A 9,993-nucleotide genomic window follows, 5' to 3' on the forward strand; every position below is an offset into this window, starting at 1 on the left:
GTCAAGCCCCCATCTGGGGGCTCAGAGCCCCCTCCCAGCTGGCCAGGGAGCCCAGGGCCACCTTCCTCCCCAAGAGGAGAGCCCCACACTCCCTTGGCCCATGTCCCCAGCAGCCCCCTGTGCCGCAGCTGCTGTCTCTTTAAGGGCCTCCCCCTCCCTCTTTCTCTGCTCCCCCCCATCTCTGTCGCAGCCGCTGCTGTGGCTCAGAGCTGCATGGGGAGACGCTGCTGCAGGTCCGGTTTCTTGGTGTCTGGTCGGTGCCATCATTCCCCACCCCTCCCCCGCCCTCCCCAAGCTGGTGACTCCCCCTCCCCCTCCCCCTCTCCACCGAGGGGGCAGGGGGCTGGGCAGGAACTCTCTATAATGCCCCGCGCAGCCTCCAGGCCGGGCGGTGGGGACCGTGGCGGCAGCGAGAGGCGGGAGAGCCGAGTTGACCGCTGACCACTTGCCGGGCCGCTCCTCTTGTCTCCCTCCCTCCCTCCCCCCTCCCTCCCTCTCCCCCTCCCTCTCAGGGCTGGCACCACAGTCCCACCCCGCCTTCTCGGGTCCTCCCAGCCTCTCCACGTAAGCCCCCCCTCCCCACCTGCCTCTCCTCTCCCTCCCCTCCCCCACCCGCATCCTCCTCCTCCGGTACCCTTTCCCTCTCTGTCCTCTTATCAAGTCCTCTCCTCCTGTCTCGCTTCCAGCCCTCTGGCCAGCTTCCTCCCGCTCCCTTTCCCGGATCCTCCCTCTACCCAGTCTCTCCCCATTTCCCTAGTCTCATCTAACTCCCTTTTTCCCTTCCTCTGGTCTGACTCGCCTGCCCCATCCCGTCCCCGCCCTGTCCCCTTTGTGCCCCTTTTTCTTTTTCTCTCTCCCTCCCTGGCTTGGTGTCCCTTCTCCACCTCTAACTCCCTTCAGCTCGGCCTCCCTGTCCCCTTGCGGCCGCCAGCCTCCCTGCCCAAGGCCTGAGCCACCATGCTGACCCCAATGGTGGCTGGGGGGGTGGTGTTCCCCGGACTCTTTCTCCTCTCCAAGAACACGCTCCAGCGACTGCCCCAGCTGCGCTGGGAGGAGGCTGACGCGGTCATTGTCTCAGCCAGGTAAACTGCATCCCTTCCCCTGGCCCCTCTTCCCTTCTCAGGCATTATGGGGGTGGAAGGGACCCTAGTCCTTCCCTCGACCCTTGGCCCATTAGGGACTGGTGGTTCCTGAAGTGGTTGGTGGGCTTTACCTACAAGCTGCCTGCCCCCCTCACTGCCTTACTCACTGTCCCAGGAGACCTCGTCCAGACCCAGCCATCTGGTCTACTAGTATCCAGACTGCTTTTCTTTCCTCTCCCCCATTCACCCTCCCACCCTCCAAAACAGGACCAGCATGTGACTAAAACATTCCTATAAGATATGAGGGGCAAGGGGCAGAGAGCTGTGTATTAGTCAGGGCACATGTTTGGGGGTACAAGGGACAGAGGAGTGAATGGTAGAACTCTGTACAAGCTAGAATGAGGGCCAGAGTTGGGGAGGGAAGCATGGGGACAGTCAAAGAGTGAGCAGGAAAGTGGCCAGGGGAATTCAGGGTCACCGAGGAGTGCCTGGTGACTGGGTGGCTGAGCGCTGTGAGAACAGGCCGGGGGCACCCCCTTGCCATCCAGTGCTGTCCCTGTGCGGCTCCTCCCAGGGAAGAGACCTTGTTATCAGCATTGTCTCACCTCAAGATGACCTCCCTTGTGTCCTCCTGAGGCCACTCAGTGTCCACGACTGACCAAGGGAAGGAAGCTGGCAGGGAGGAGTGGGGTGCACTGAGAAGTAGCAGCGGGAAGTCCTGGAGCCTGGGGTGGGGGGCGAGCCCCGGGCAAGCCGGCCTCAGGCAGAGACGGGCAGAGAGTGGCTCGAGGCGCAGTAACTGGACAGTAAAGAGGAGAAACTGAGGGCTGTGTCTCCTTCCTCTACCTCTGGTCCCTCTTTCTCCCTAGGCTAGTGTCCTCTGTCCAAGCCGTCATGGCCTCCACCGCCGGCTACATCGTCTCCACCTCCTGCAAGCACATCATTGATGACCAGTAAGTGCCACGAGACCACCTTGGCCCAAGTTCCCGCAGCCCGTGTGCGTGTGTGACTCCCGAGGACCCCAGGTCTTCCAGGGGACTCCTTCAGTGGTCCCCAAACCCTTCACTTGGGACTGAGCAAGTTAACTGCATTAGCTGCAACTCAACACCCAGGAATAAATTTATCCATGTCCTGTCCTTTAAGGTCAGAGCCAGGGGGAAAAGGAGTGGGGATCAAAAAGGATTGTCAGAGTGGCTCCTAGGCTTCCTGGCCGCTCATATCATAGTAGGTCCTGTGTGCCCTTTCCTCCCCACTTCCTCCCTCCCTTACATCCCTCAGACCCCCTTTCTAACCAGCACCCAACTGGGGTGCCTCCCTCCTCATGCCAGGCTCACCCCTCTGCTCCTCCCCGAGTGCAGGTGTCCAGTCCCAGCTCTGTGCGCAAGAGGGAGACAGGAGAGAGATGACAGAGACAAGGCCACTAACGGTTGGGCCGTGGGGGGGGTGCGGGTGGGGGAGGGGAAGGGTGAAGAGGCCAGAAGGTGGCACTGGCAACTGCCGCAGTGCCTGGTGCTTGCCAAAAAAGCCCAGGCCTTCGATGTGGGGCCGGAGGAGGCAGGAGAGGGGCCCTGTCCGTGGTGCTGACGGGCCAGCTCCAGGTGACCCGCGGGCTGCTGCCGAATGGCCCGGCAGGGTGCTGAAGACGCCCCGCGCTTAACTTCCGGCTCTGACCCCCTTCTCTGGAGACCGTTGGGCCGCAGGAACATTGTCTGGAGGACCCTGGCCTGGCGGCGCCCCTCTTTCTCTACAGATGAGTTCCCCTATCTGTGGAGTGGGGTACATCCCTTCCTGGAAGGGCTACCCTGAGGAGGCATTGAGCTGCGGGAGTCAAATGCCTAAAGCAGTTCTGGCTCTTGTACAGTGGGTGCTTAACTCTTTCTTCAGATCCCATTTGGTAACTTGGCTTCCTCTTCCCCTCTGCCCTTCTGCTCCACCCCTGGGTCTAAGATGAGCCTGGATTCCCAGGCATCTCTTGCTCTCATCTTTTCACACAGAGGTCACCTTTCCACTCTTACATTTCCTCCCCCCCCCCACGCCCACCCCCAGGTCTGTTCTTATCCCTTCCCCTGTAATCCTCAGGTGGGTGGGGAAATATCAGGGTTAATCCAGGGACAACAGCTGTTCCTACTCCTGAGCACCTAACTGCTGAGAGTGTGCGGACGGTTTTAACTCTTCAAGTTAAACCAGGACTAGTCCCCCCACAAGCCACATGGCTCCTGGGGCTGGCTCTCCCAGCCACTCCTGCTCCAACTCCACTTGGGCCAGTCGGACCCCTTTCCACCAGGGCTCTCCCTGCTTGTCTAACCTGGTTGCTGCTCCCTCTCCTCTCTCCCTTTCTCCAAGCTCCAGCATGGGTCTCGGGTTCTCTTTGCCCCAAATCATCCCTGCTGGAGTGGGCTGCCTGTCCCCTTGTAGGCAGTCTTCCTAGGGTTTGCATTCTGTCTCCATCTCACCCGATCCTTCGCTGGCCTCCCCGTTCCCCGCCCCAGGCCCTCATTCCTCTTCTCCCTTGGGCAGCTCCGCATATAGGGTCTCAGCTCCTTTTCTTCATTACTCCGGCTGACTTTGCTTTCATCCCTCCACCTAGCTGGGCCAGTTCCCTGACCTCGCACTCCCACCTCAGACCTGCCACGGGGCTACAGCATTTAAGAGAAAGTGCTCAACGTGCTGAGTCAAGAAGAAAAATGCAATGTTGCATATTCATGTGCTTTTCATTTTTGTTTACTCTCAAAGTACAAGGAACTTTCTCTGTTCTTGACTCCTTTTGCTCAGCGTTTTCTCCTTAATGCTTGGCTGTACCTGAAAAACAACAACAACAACAAGAGGTTGGGCCGTGTTCAGGTAGAACAAGCAGCGCTAACGGCACCACCAAGTCCCCAGTGAGGCTTGTCTGTGACACCTGTCTTGAATCTTCTAGGGACAGTGGAGCCAGACTTCCCATGGTTGGTTATTCCTTGGCCAAGTCACCTAGTCTCTCAGTTTCCTCATCTGTAAAGCGGGGGTGGTAACCATCCCCACTTTGTATAGGGTTTCTGCGGGGAGTGAATAAGTTTATGCATGTAAACGATTTTGGATATTAGAACAGTGCCTGCGTGTCAGTGGATGTCAGCAATACGATCGTTCTCCACTGCTCTTGCCTCTTCTGCTGTTATTGTCCTAACCTCAGCTGTCTCTCAGATCATGCCTGAGCTTGCTTTCTCTGTCACTGCCCTGTGGTCTGTGGCTGTCCTTTGGTGTCTTTTCCCTACCTCACCTCTCCCCATATTGCAGAGAGAGAGAGAATATGAATGAATGAATGAATGAATGAATGAATGAATGAATGAATGAATGAGTATGAAAAATGGGTGGGTTCTGAGGTCAGACAGTCTGGATTTGATTCCCAGCACCCTTACCTACCAGCGTTGTGACCGTCCCACCTTGGGCCAGTTTCTTGCCTCTACCCCTGGGTTCCATCACGGACCTCGAGAGTCCACTTCCGTCTCAGGGTTGTTGTGAATATCACTTGCTCCGGTGGCACGTCCAGTGCCGACCCTGGCACCTGGTCACTGCTCTGTCCATCTCCTTCCCTCTCTGATGCCCCCCTCTCTCTCTGCCCAACAGACACTGGCTTTCCTCTGCCTACACGCAATTTGCAGTGCCCTACTTCATCTATGACATCTACGCCATGTTCCTCTGTCACTGGCACAAACACCAGGTCAAGGGGCACGGAGGGGACGAAGGGGGGGCCAGAGCCCCGGGCAGCATCTGGGCCGTGGCGCGCGGCTACCTGCACAAGGAGTTCCTCATGGTGCTCCACCACGCCGTCATGGTGCTCGTCTGCTTCCCACTGTCGGTGGTGAGTCGGGGTGCCGAAAGCCAGGGCCTCCTGTCCTGCTCACGCCAGCGCCGCAGGAGCCCGGGGAGCCCTGTGGTCGGGTCCCCCAGGGGCAGGGCAGGCCCAGGATGGAGAGTTCCTGCAGAGGGTTTTCTGAGCACCAGGCCAGCCCCAAACAGCGAGAGGGTCTGGGCGCAGCCTGGCCCGGGCTGGATATACCCGGCCGTGGTGCCTGGGAGCTGTGGTTGCAGGTCTCTGAGCCTCAGTTTCCTCGGCTGTAACATAAGGTATAGAGGCTCCCGCGCGGGATGGTTGGAGGGATACGGTGACGTCATGCTCGCAGCTTGGCCGCTGTATACTAGAGGTGTTCAGACCTTCCGAGCTGAGCCTCTCCAACAGTGGCCGCAGAGAAGAGAGGGAGGGAGGCCAGGGAGAGGCCAGGCTAGTTCTCCCTGTCCTCCGCAGGTGTGGCGTCAGGGCAAGGGCGATTTCTTCCTAGGCTGCTTGCTGATGGCTGAGGTCAGCACCCCCTTCGTCTGCCTTGGCAAGATCCTCATCCAGGTGAGAGGGGGCCGGAGGCTGTGCGGGCCAGAAGGCAGGGCATTTCAGGGACCTTCAGGGATTCTTTAGCGGGCCGGGCCCGGGTCAGGGGAGGCGGGGCGCAGGGGCCCGCGGAGGGGAGGGGGCTCGGAGCTGCCCGCCCCCCCCCGCTCTGCGCCCCGCCCCCTGCCCTCTGACCGCCCCGCCCACCCACCGCAGTACAAGCGACAGCACACTCTGCTGCACAAGGTGAACGGGGCCCTGATGCTGGTCAGCTTCCTCTGCTGCCGGGTGCTGCTCTTCCCCTACCTGTACTGGGCCTACGGGCGCCACGCCGGCCTACCGCTGCTCGCCGTGCCCCTCGCCATCCCGGCCCACGTCAACCTGGGCGCCGCGCTGCTCCTGGCCCCCCAGCTCTACTGGTTCTTCCTCATCTGCCGCGGGGCCTGCCGCCTCTTCCGGCCGCGGGGCTCCACGCCGCCCTCTCCTTGTCAGACCCAGGACTGAGGGTGGGGCCGGGGGACCCTCCACCCCCCCACCCCATTCCTTGGGGACGGGGCTCTGGGGCTGCCCGGCAGGAGGTGGGAGCCAGGGCCCTCTTGCCCTGGCGGCCCCAGGACCGACAACAGGTGCACTGCAAAGGGGCGGGACATCTCTGCTCCCGGGCTGAGGGGCGGGGAGCCGGTGAAAGGCGGGGGGGGGGCCTCTTCTCCCAGCAGTGCCTGAGCTGAAGGTAGCGAACCCCTTCCTGCGCACCCCTTCTCCCATCACCAACCCTGGGGCCCTGGGGATGCAAAGGACAGAGGAAGGGGGCATCACTTCCCATCCACTGAGGGCTAGACGGCCATGGGGAAACTGACTCAAGGGGACCAGGACTCCGAGGATGTGGGGGAGGCCCTGCTGCCAAGGCCATCCCAGCCCTGTCCCCCTGCTGCAGACTCCCCTCGGTTCCGCACCATCTGAGAGGGAGGGGATACCCTAACTAACCCTCCCCCCCCCCCGCCCCCGCAGGCCTTGCTTGGGGCTAGCTGCCTCCACTGCTCCTCTCTCTCAGGGAGGCCAGCCTGAGGGATCTTATTTATTTTATTTATTCGCCCAAATCCATACTAGTCTGTGGGGGTGGGGGGAGGGAGGTGGCTGCTACCCCCAACCTTCCCAGTGCTGAGCAATCCCGGGGGCAGGTGAGGGGGCACCCCGTCCCTTCCCCACTAGGCTGCACATCTTGCCCTCGGGCCCCGGCATGTCCCTGGTGCTACAGACCTCTCAAGGCTTCCTCCAGTCTGGGGTCAGGGGACCCTGGGAGGTGCTTTCCAGACCGCTAATAAAGACGATCTGATCTGCGTGAACGCCACCAAGGCCCTCTTCACCCAGTTCTTTGGTGCGGGGAAGGGTGGGGGTCTGGGGGTAGAAAGCACAGATGGCCCCAGGACCCCAGGATGGGGCAGGACCTCCTGCCTGGCTATCCGAGCAGTCAGGCAAGAAAAAAGCAGACTTTTATTCCTCAGCAGGAGAGGAGGGCGGGTTTGGGCACTCAGGGCAGAGTCCAGGGCCCTTGTCCGGCTCCTCAGGCCCCTTTCTGGTAGCTCCTATGGGATATGAGATCAGAAGTGGGAGGCCACACCCTGCCTCCCTAGGCTTTTGGGTCCTTCAGCCTCTCCTAAGGCAGGCTGAGGTGGGAGGGGCCCGGGAAAGGGGGGCCTTACATGTGTGTGCAGAACTGGTAAAGGAGGAAGAGGAAGGCTACTACCAGAGCGCCCACCAGGATGTGATGGAAGAACTCGGAGTTGGATCCTGTTAGACAAGGAGGGGAAGATTGGGATCCTGCCTCCTCTCCAATGGAAGGGCCAAGGGCAGCTCTTCTCCAGGCCCTGGCAAGGAAGGAGGCCCCTTCTCAAGTGGGTTCATACCTGAGTTAACAAAGATGACAGGTTTCTCTCCAATAAACTGGGCCACAGCCAGGAGCCTGGCTTGGTCTGAGTCTGGGTAATCAAAGAAGTCGGGTCTGTCTATGAAGAGCAGAGACCCTGCTCCCCGGACCGAGGTGCTGGCCCGCTCCCGGCTGGGTGCTAGGGAGCAAAGTCTATGTCAAGAATCAAGCAGACCCCTGCCCTCTACCCCAGGAGGCTGTGGCTGACCCAGGACCCTGCCAGGCCACACAGCCTTAGTGTGGCTGGGAAGGGGTTTGATTTTGTTCCAGGAACATCTTAAGGATCAACTGAGATCTCCATGCGAAGGCCCCTGCTGGATGTGGGGCGGGGGGGGAGGGGGGGGGGCGGGGAGAGACGGGCAGGGAGAGGCAGGCCCTTGCTTGGCCTCCCAGCTCCTAAGGCAGATTGACCCTTCACCCCAAGACTTCTCCTCCCCACCGCTGCCAGGACAGCTTCCCACCTGTTTCTATGGCCCCCAGCCCAACCAGCCACACCCATGCCCACGCCCACTGCCACAGCCTCATGACCCTTCCACTCCTGTGACAGGGGTGGGGGCTCTGTGATGTCACAGCCTTGGGCCGTTCTGAGCATAAGCTCTGGGGTGAGGGGAGAGAGAAAGTGCTGGGGGCTGGGAACTTCCCCCCAAGTCCCCACATCAGAAGAGGACACTTTGGGACCACCCCCTCGTCTCCCCCAGGGCCTTCATCCTTTGATTGGGGTGATGTCAATGATAAAACAGTAATAGGGGCAGCCCCAACATTTAGAAATAGGAAGGACTTGGGGGCAAGCTTGCTGGAAGCTGGGACTAAGGAGAGCTGCCTTTGTAGAGCAACACGGTCTTTCCTGGGGTGGGGGGCAGGGAGAAACACCTCCAGTTACCCCCGGAATCCACTCTCTGCATGGCCTCCCTTACCCATCACAGCTAGCCTGTCCTCATTACACAGACAAGGGAACCAAGGCGCAGAGGGGCAAAGTAATGTGGGCGACGCACACTTCCCAGGGCTGTGCATTTTCCTCTCTGAGGCTCCCCCCTGCTTTGGGTCCCCAAATTCAAGGGTCCCCAAATTCACGACCCTTAGTGCTCAGCTGAGGACGACCCTGGGGTTGGGAGCCGGGAGAAATAACAGGCGTTTCCCACTAGGTGGCAGCAGTGCTCACGAGTGCCTGTTTCCCTCCCACCCGCGAGGGCACCGCTCCCGCTCCTCCAAGCCCTCCTCCCGCCTCTTCCCGCAGGTGCTGCAGGAAAAGGTACCGCTGCGGGAACGGCAGGCACGGGGATTGTCAGAGGAAAGGCCCCGCCCATCTCGAGGCCTGTCTCTTGGTCACCCACAGCGCCCTCGCAGGCTCCTCTCTCCGGGTGGGCTCCCCCAAGGGCCATCCCATTTCCCATTTCCAATCCCTGCTTTTCTCTATTTGTCCCTTCCCAACGACCACTGTCAATCCTGCGGACCGCCAAGAGTTAGCTCTCCTCTGATTGGCAGGAGGGCCTGTCTATCACAGATGTGTCCCGCCCCACCCAAGCCCAAGGACAGTTCAGGGTCTTCTTGGTTTGATTACACAGATGCCTGTTCAAGAGTCTCCGGCAGTCCCGGTTCTGTGACTTCCCCCAAATCAGGCATGTGTCTGTGGCATGTTGGGAGGTCCTCTGTCCTATGATGGAGGCGCCCTCCTCCCCTGGGTCCCCACCCCTCCTCTTTCTTGCCCTCAGGGGCTACCCTCTCAAGCGTCCTCACAGTAGCCCCTGGGGAGGTCCTTGCCCTGCTCAGCTTCTATTTCCTAAACGGTAAAGCTCAGGGAGGAGAAAATGGGGGAAAAGGAGACAGACTAACATCTACGGGACCTCCTGTGGGCCCCTATCCCCTACACTTCTCTCTTCTGGGAAAGAGGAAGTGACTTAGCCGAAGTCAGGCACATGAGGAGCAGCGAGGAGTCCGGCTCCTGACCCCGGGCCAGGGTTCCCAGCCCAGGCCTGTCGGAGGCTGCTGCCACCGTTTAGCCGCGGGAAGGGGTCCAGAGCCTTTAGCCACTGGAGTGGATCTTGCCATTTCCTCACTCGCCCCAAAAGGATGCAGCTGCCCTGTCCCCCAGAAAAGGCTCCTTTGACACACGCAGTGACTTCTCATTCATTTATTCATCCAATCATTAAGTACATGCATTGAGCCCCTGCTCTGTGCCAGGCTCCATTTATGGCTTAGAGAGAAATCACCAGGGCACGGTCTCTGCCCTCAGGGATCACAGGGGAAAGAACTCTTGGATGCACATCATTATAGACAGATGACCCCTAAGGGGCTGTCTACACTTGCTGTCTCTGCTCCCTCACCTTTAACGACCTAGCTTCGTCCTCACCGCTCCACTGAAGCCACTTTTGCCAAGTCTACCAAGGACCTCTTAACTTGCCAAATCTAATGGTTACTTCTGCTCAGTCCGTCTGTCTCGCAGCAGCGCGCACATGCCCCTGCCCCTTGGCGTGGGAGCCATGCTCGCCCATTTTCAGGGTCCCCCCCTTCTCCAGCCAGCTCAGCCTTGGACCTTCTCTTTTCTGTCTATATTCTCTCTCCCTAGGTGATCTCATTCAGTCTCATGGCTTTAAATACCATCTATATGCTGGTGACTCACAAATGTATATTTC

The 9,993-nt window shown here is 59.9% G+C and overlaps 2 protein-coding genes across 4 annotated transcripts; one reads left to right on the plus strand and one right to left on the minus strand.

The window, feature by feature from the left end:
- Positions 1-303: 303 nt before the first annotated feature.
- TLCD3B (TLC domain containing 3B) lies at positions 304-6,894 on the plus strand. Of its 3 annotated transcripts, XM_045871910.2 has the most exons (5): positions 304-1,082; positions 1,952-2,035; positions 4,683-4,917; positions 5,362-5,457; positions 5,656-6,894. In XM_045871910.2, the coding sequence occupies exons 1-5, from the start codon at positions 958-960 to the stop codon at positions 5,941-5,943; spliced, it is 828 nt and encodes a 275-aa protein (XP_045727866.1). In that variant the 5' UTR covers positions 304-957; the 3' UTR covers positions 5,944-6,894. The 3 variants fall into 3 exon arrangements, with proteins under 3 accessions (XP_045727866.1, XP_064446447.1, XP_064446448.1); XM_064590377.1 differs by having other exon boundaries at positions 4,683-5,457; positions 5,656-6,655; XM_064590378.1 differs by lacking the exon at positions 5,656-6,894 and having other exon boundaries at positions 4,683-5,617.
- A 66-nt stretch (positions 6,895-6,960) lies between these two features.
- CUNH16orf92 (chromosome unknown C16orf92 homolog) lies at positions 6,961-8,830 on the minus strand. Its single transcript, XM_045871917.2, has 4 exons — positions 7,825-8,830; positions 7,344-7,502; positions 7,140-7,227; positions 6,961-7,022 (listed from the first exon to the last, which is right to left on the minus strand). Exons 1-4 carry the CDS (start codon positions 8,018-8,020, stop codon positions 7,001-7,003), a joined length of 465 nt encoding a protein of 154 aa, XP_045727873.2. The 5' UTR covers positions 8,021-8,830; the 3' UTR covers positions 6,961-7,000.
- Positions 8,831-9,993: the final 1,163 nt, after the last annotated feature.

The sequence above is a fragment of the Mirounga angustirostris genome, unplaced genomic scaffold, assembly GCF_029215605.1.
Source record: "Mirounga angustirostris isolate CCGP_5_RB_7025 unplaced genomic scaffold, mMirAng1.0.hap1 SCAF_5, whole genome shotgun sequence".
NCBI classification, from domain to species: Eukaryota; Metazoa; Chordata; class Mammalia; order Carnivora; family Phocidae; genus Mirounga; species Mirounga angustirostris.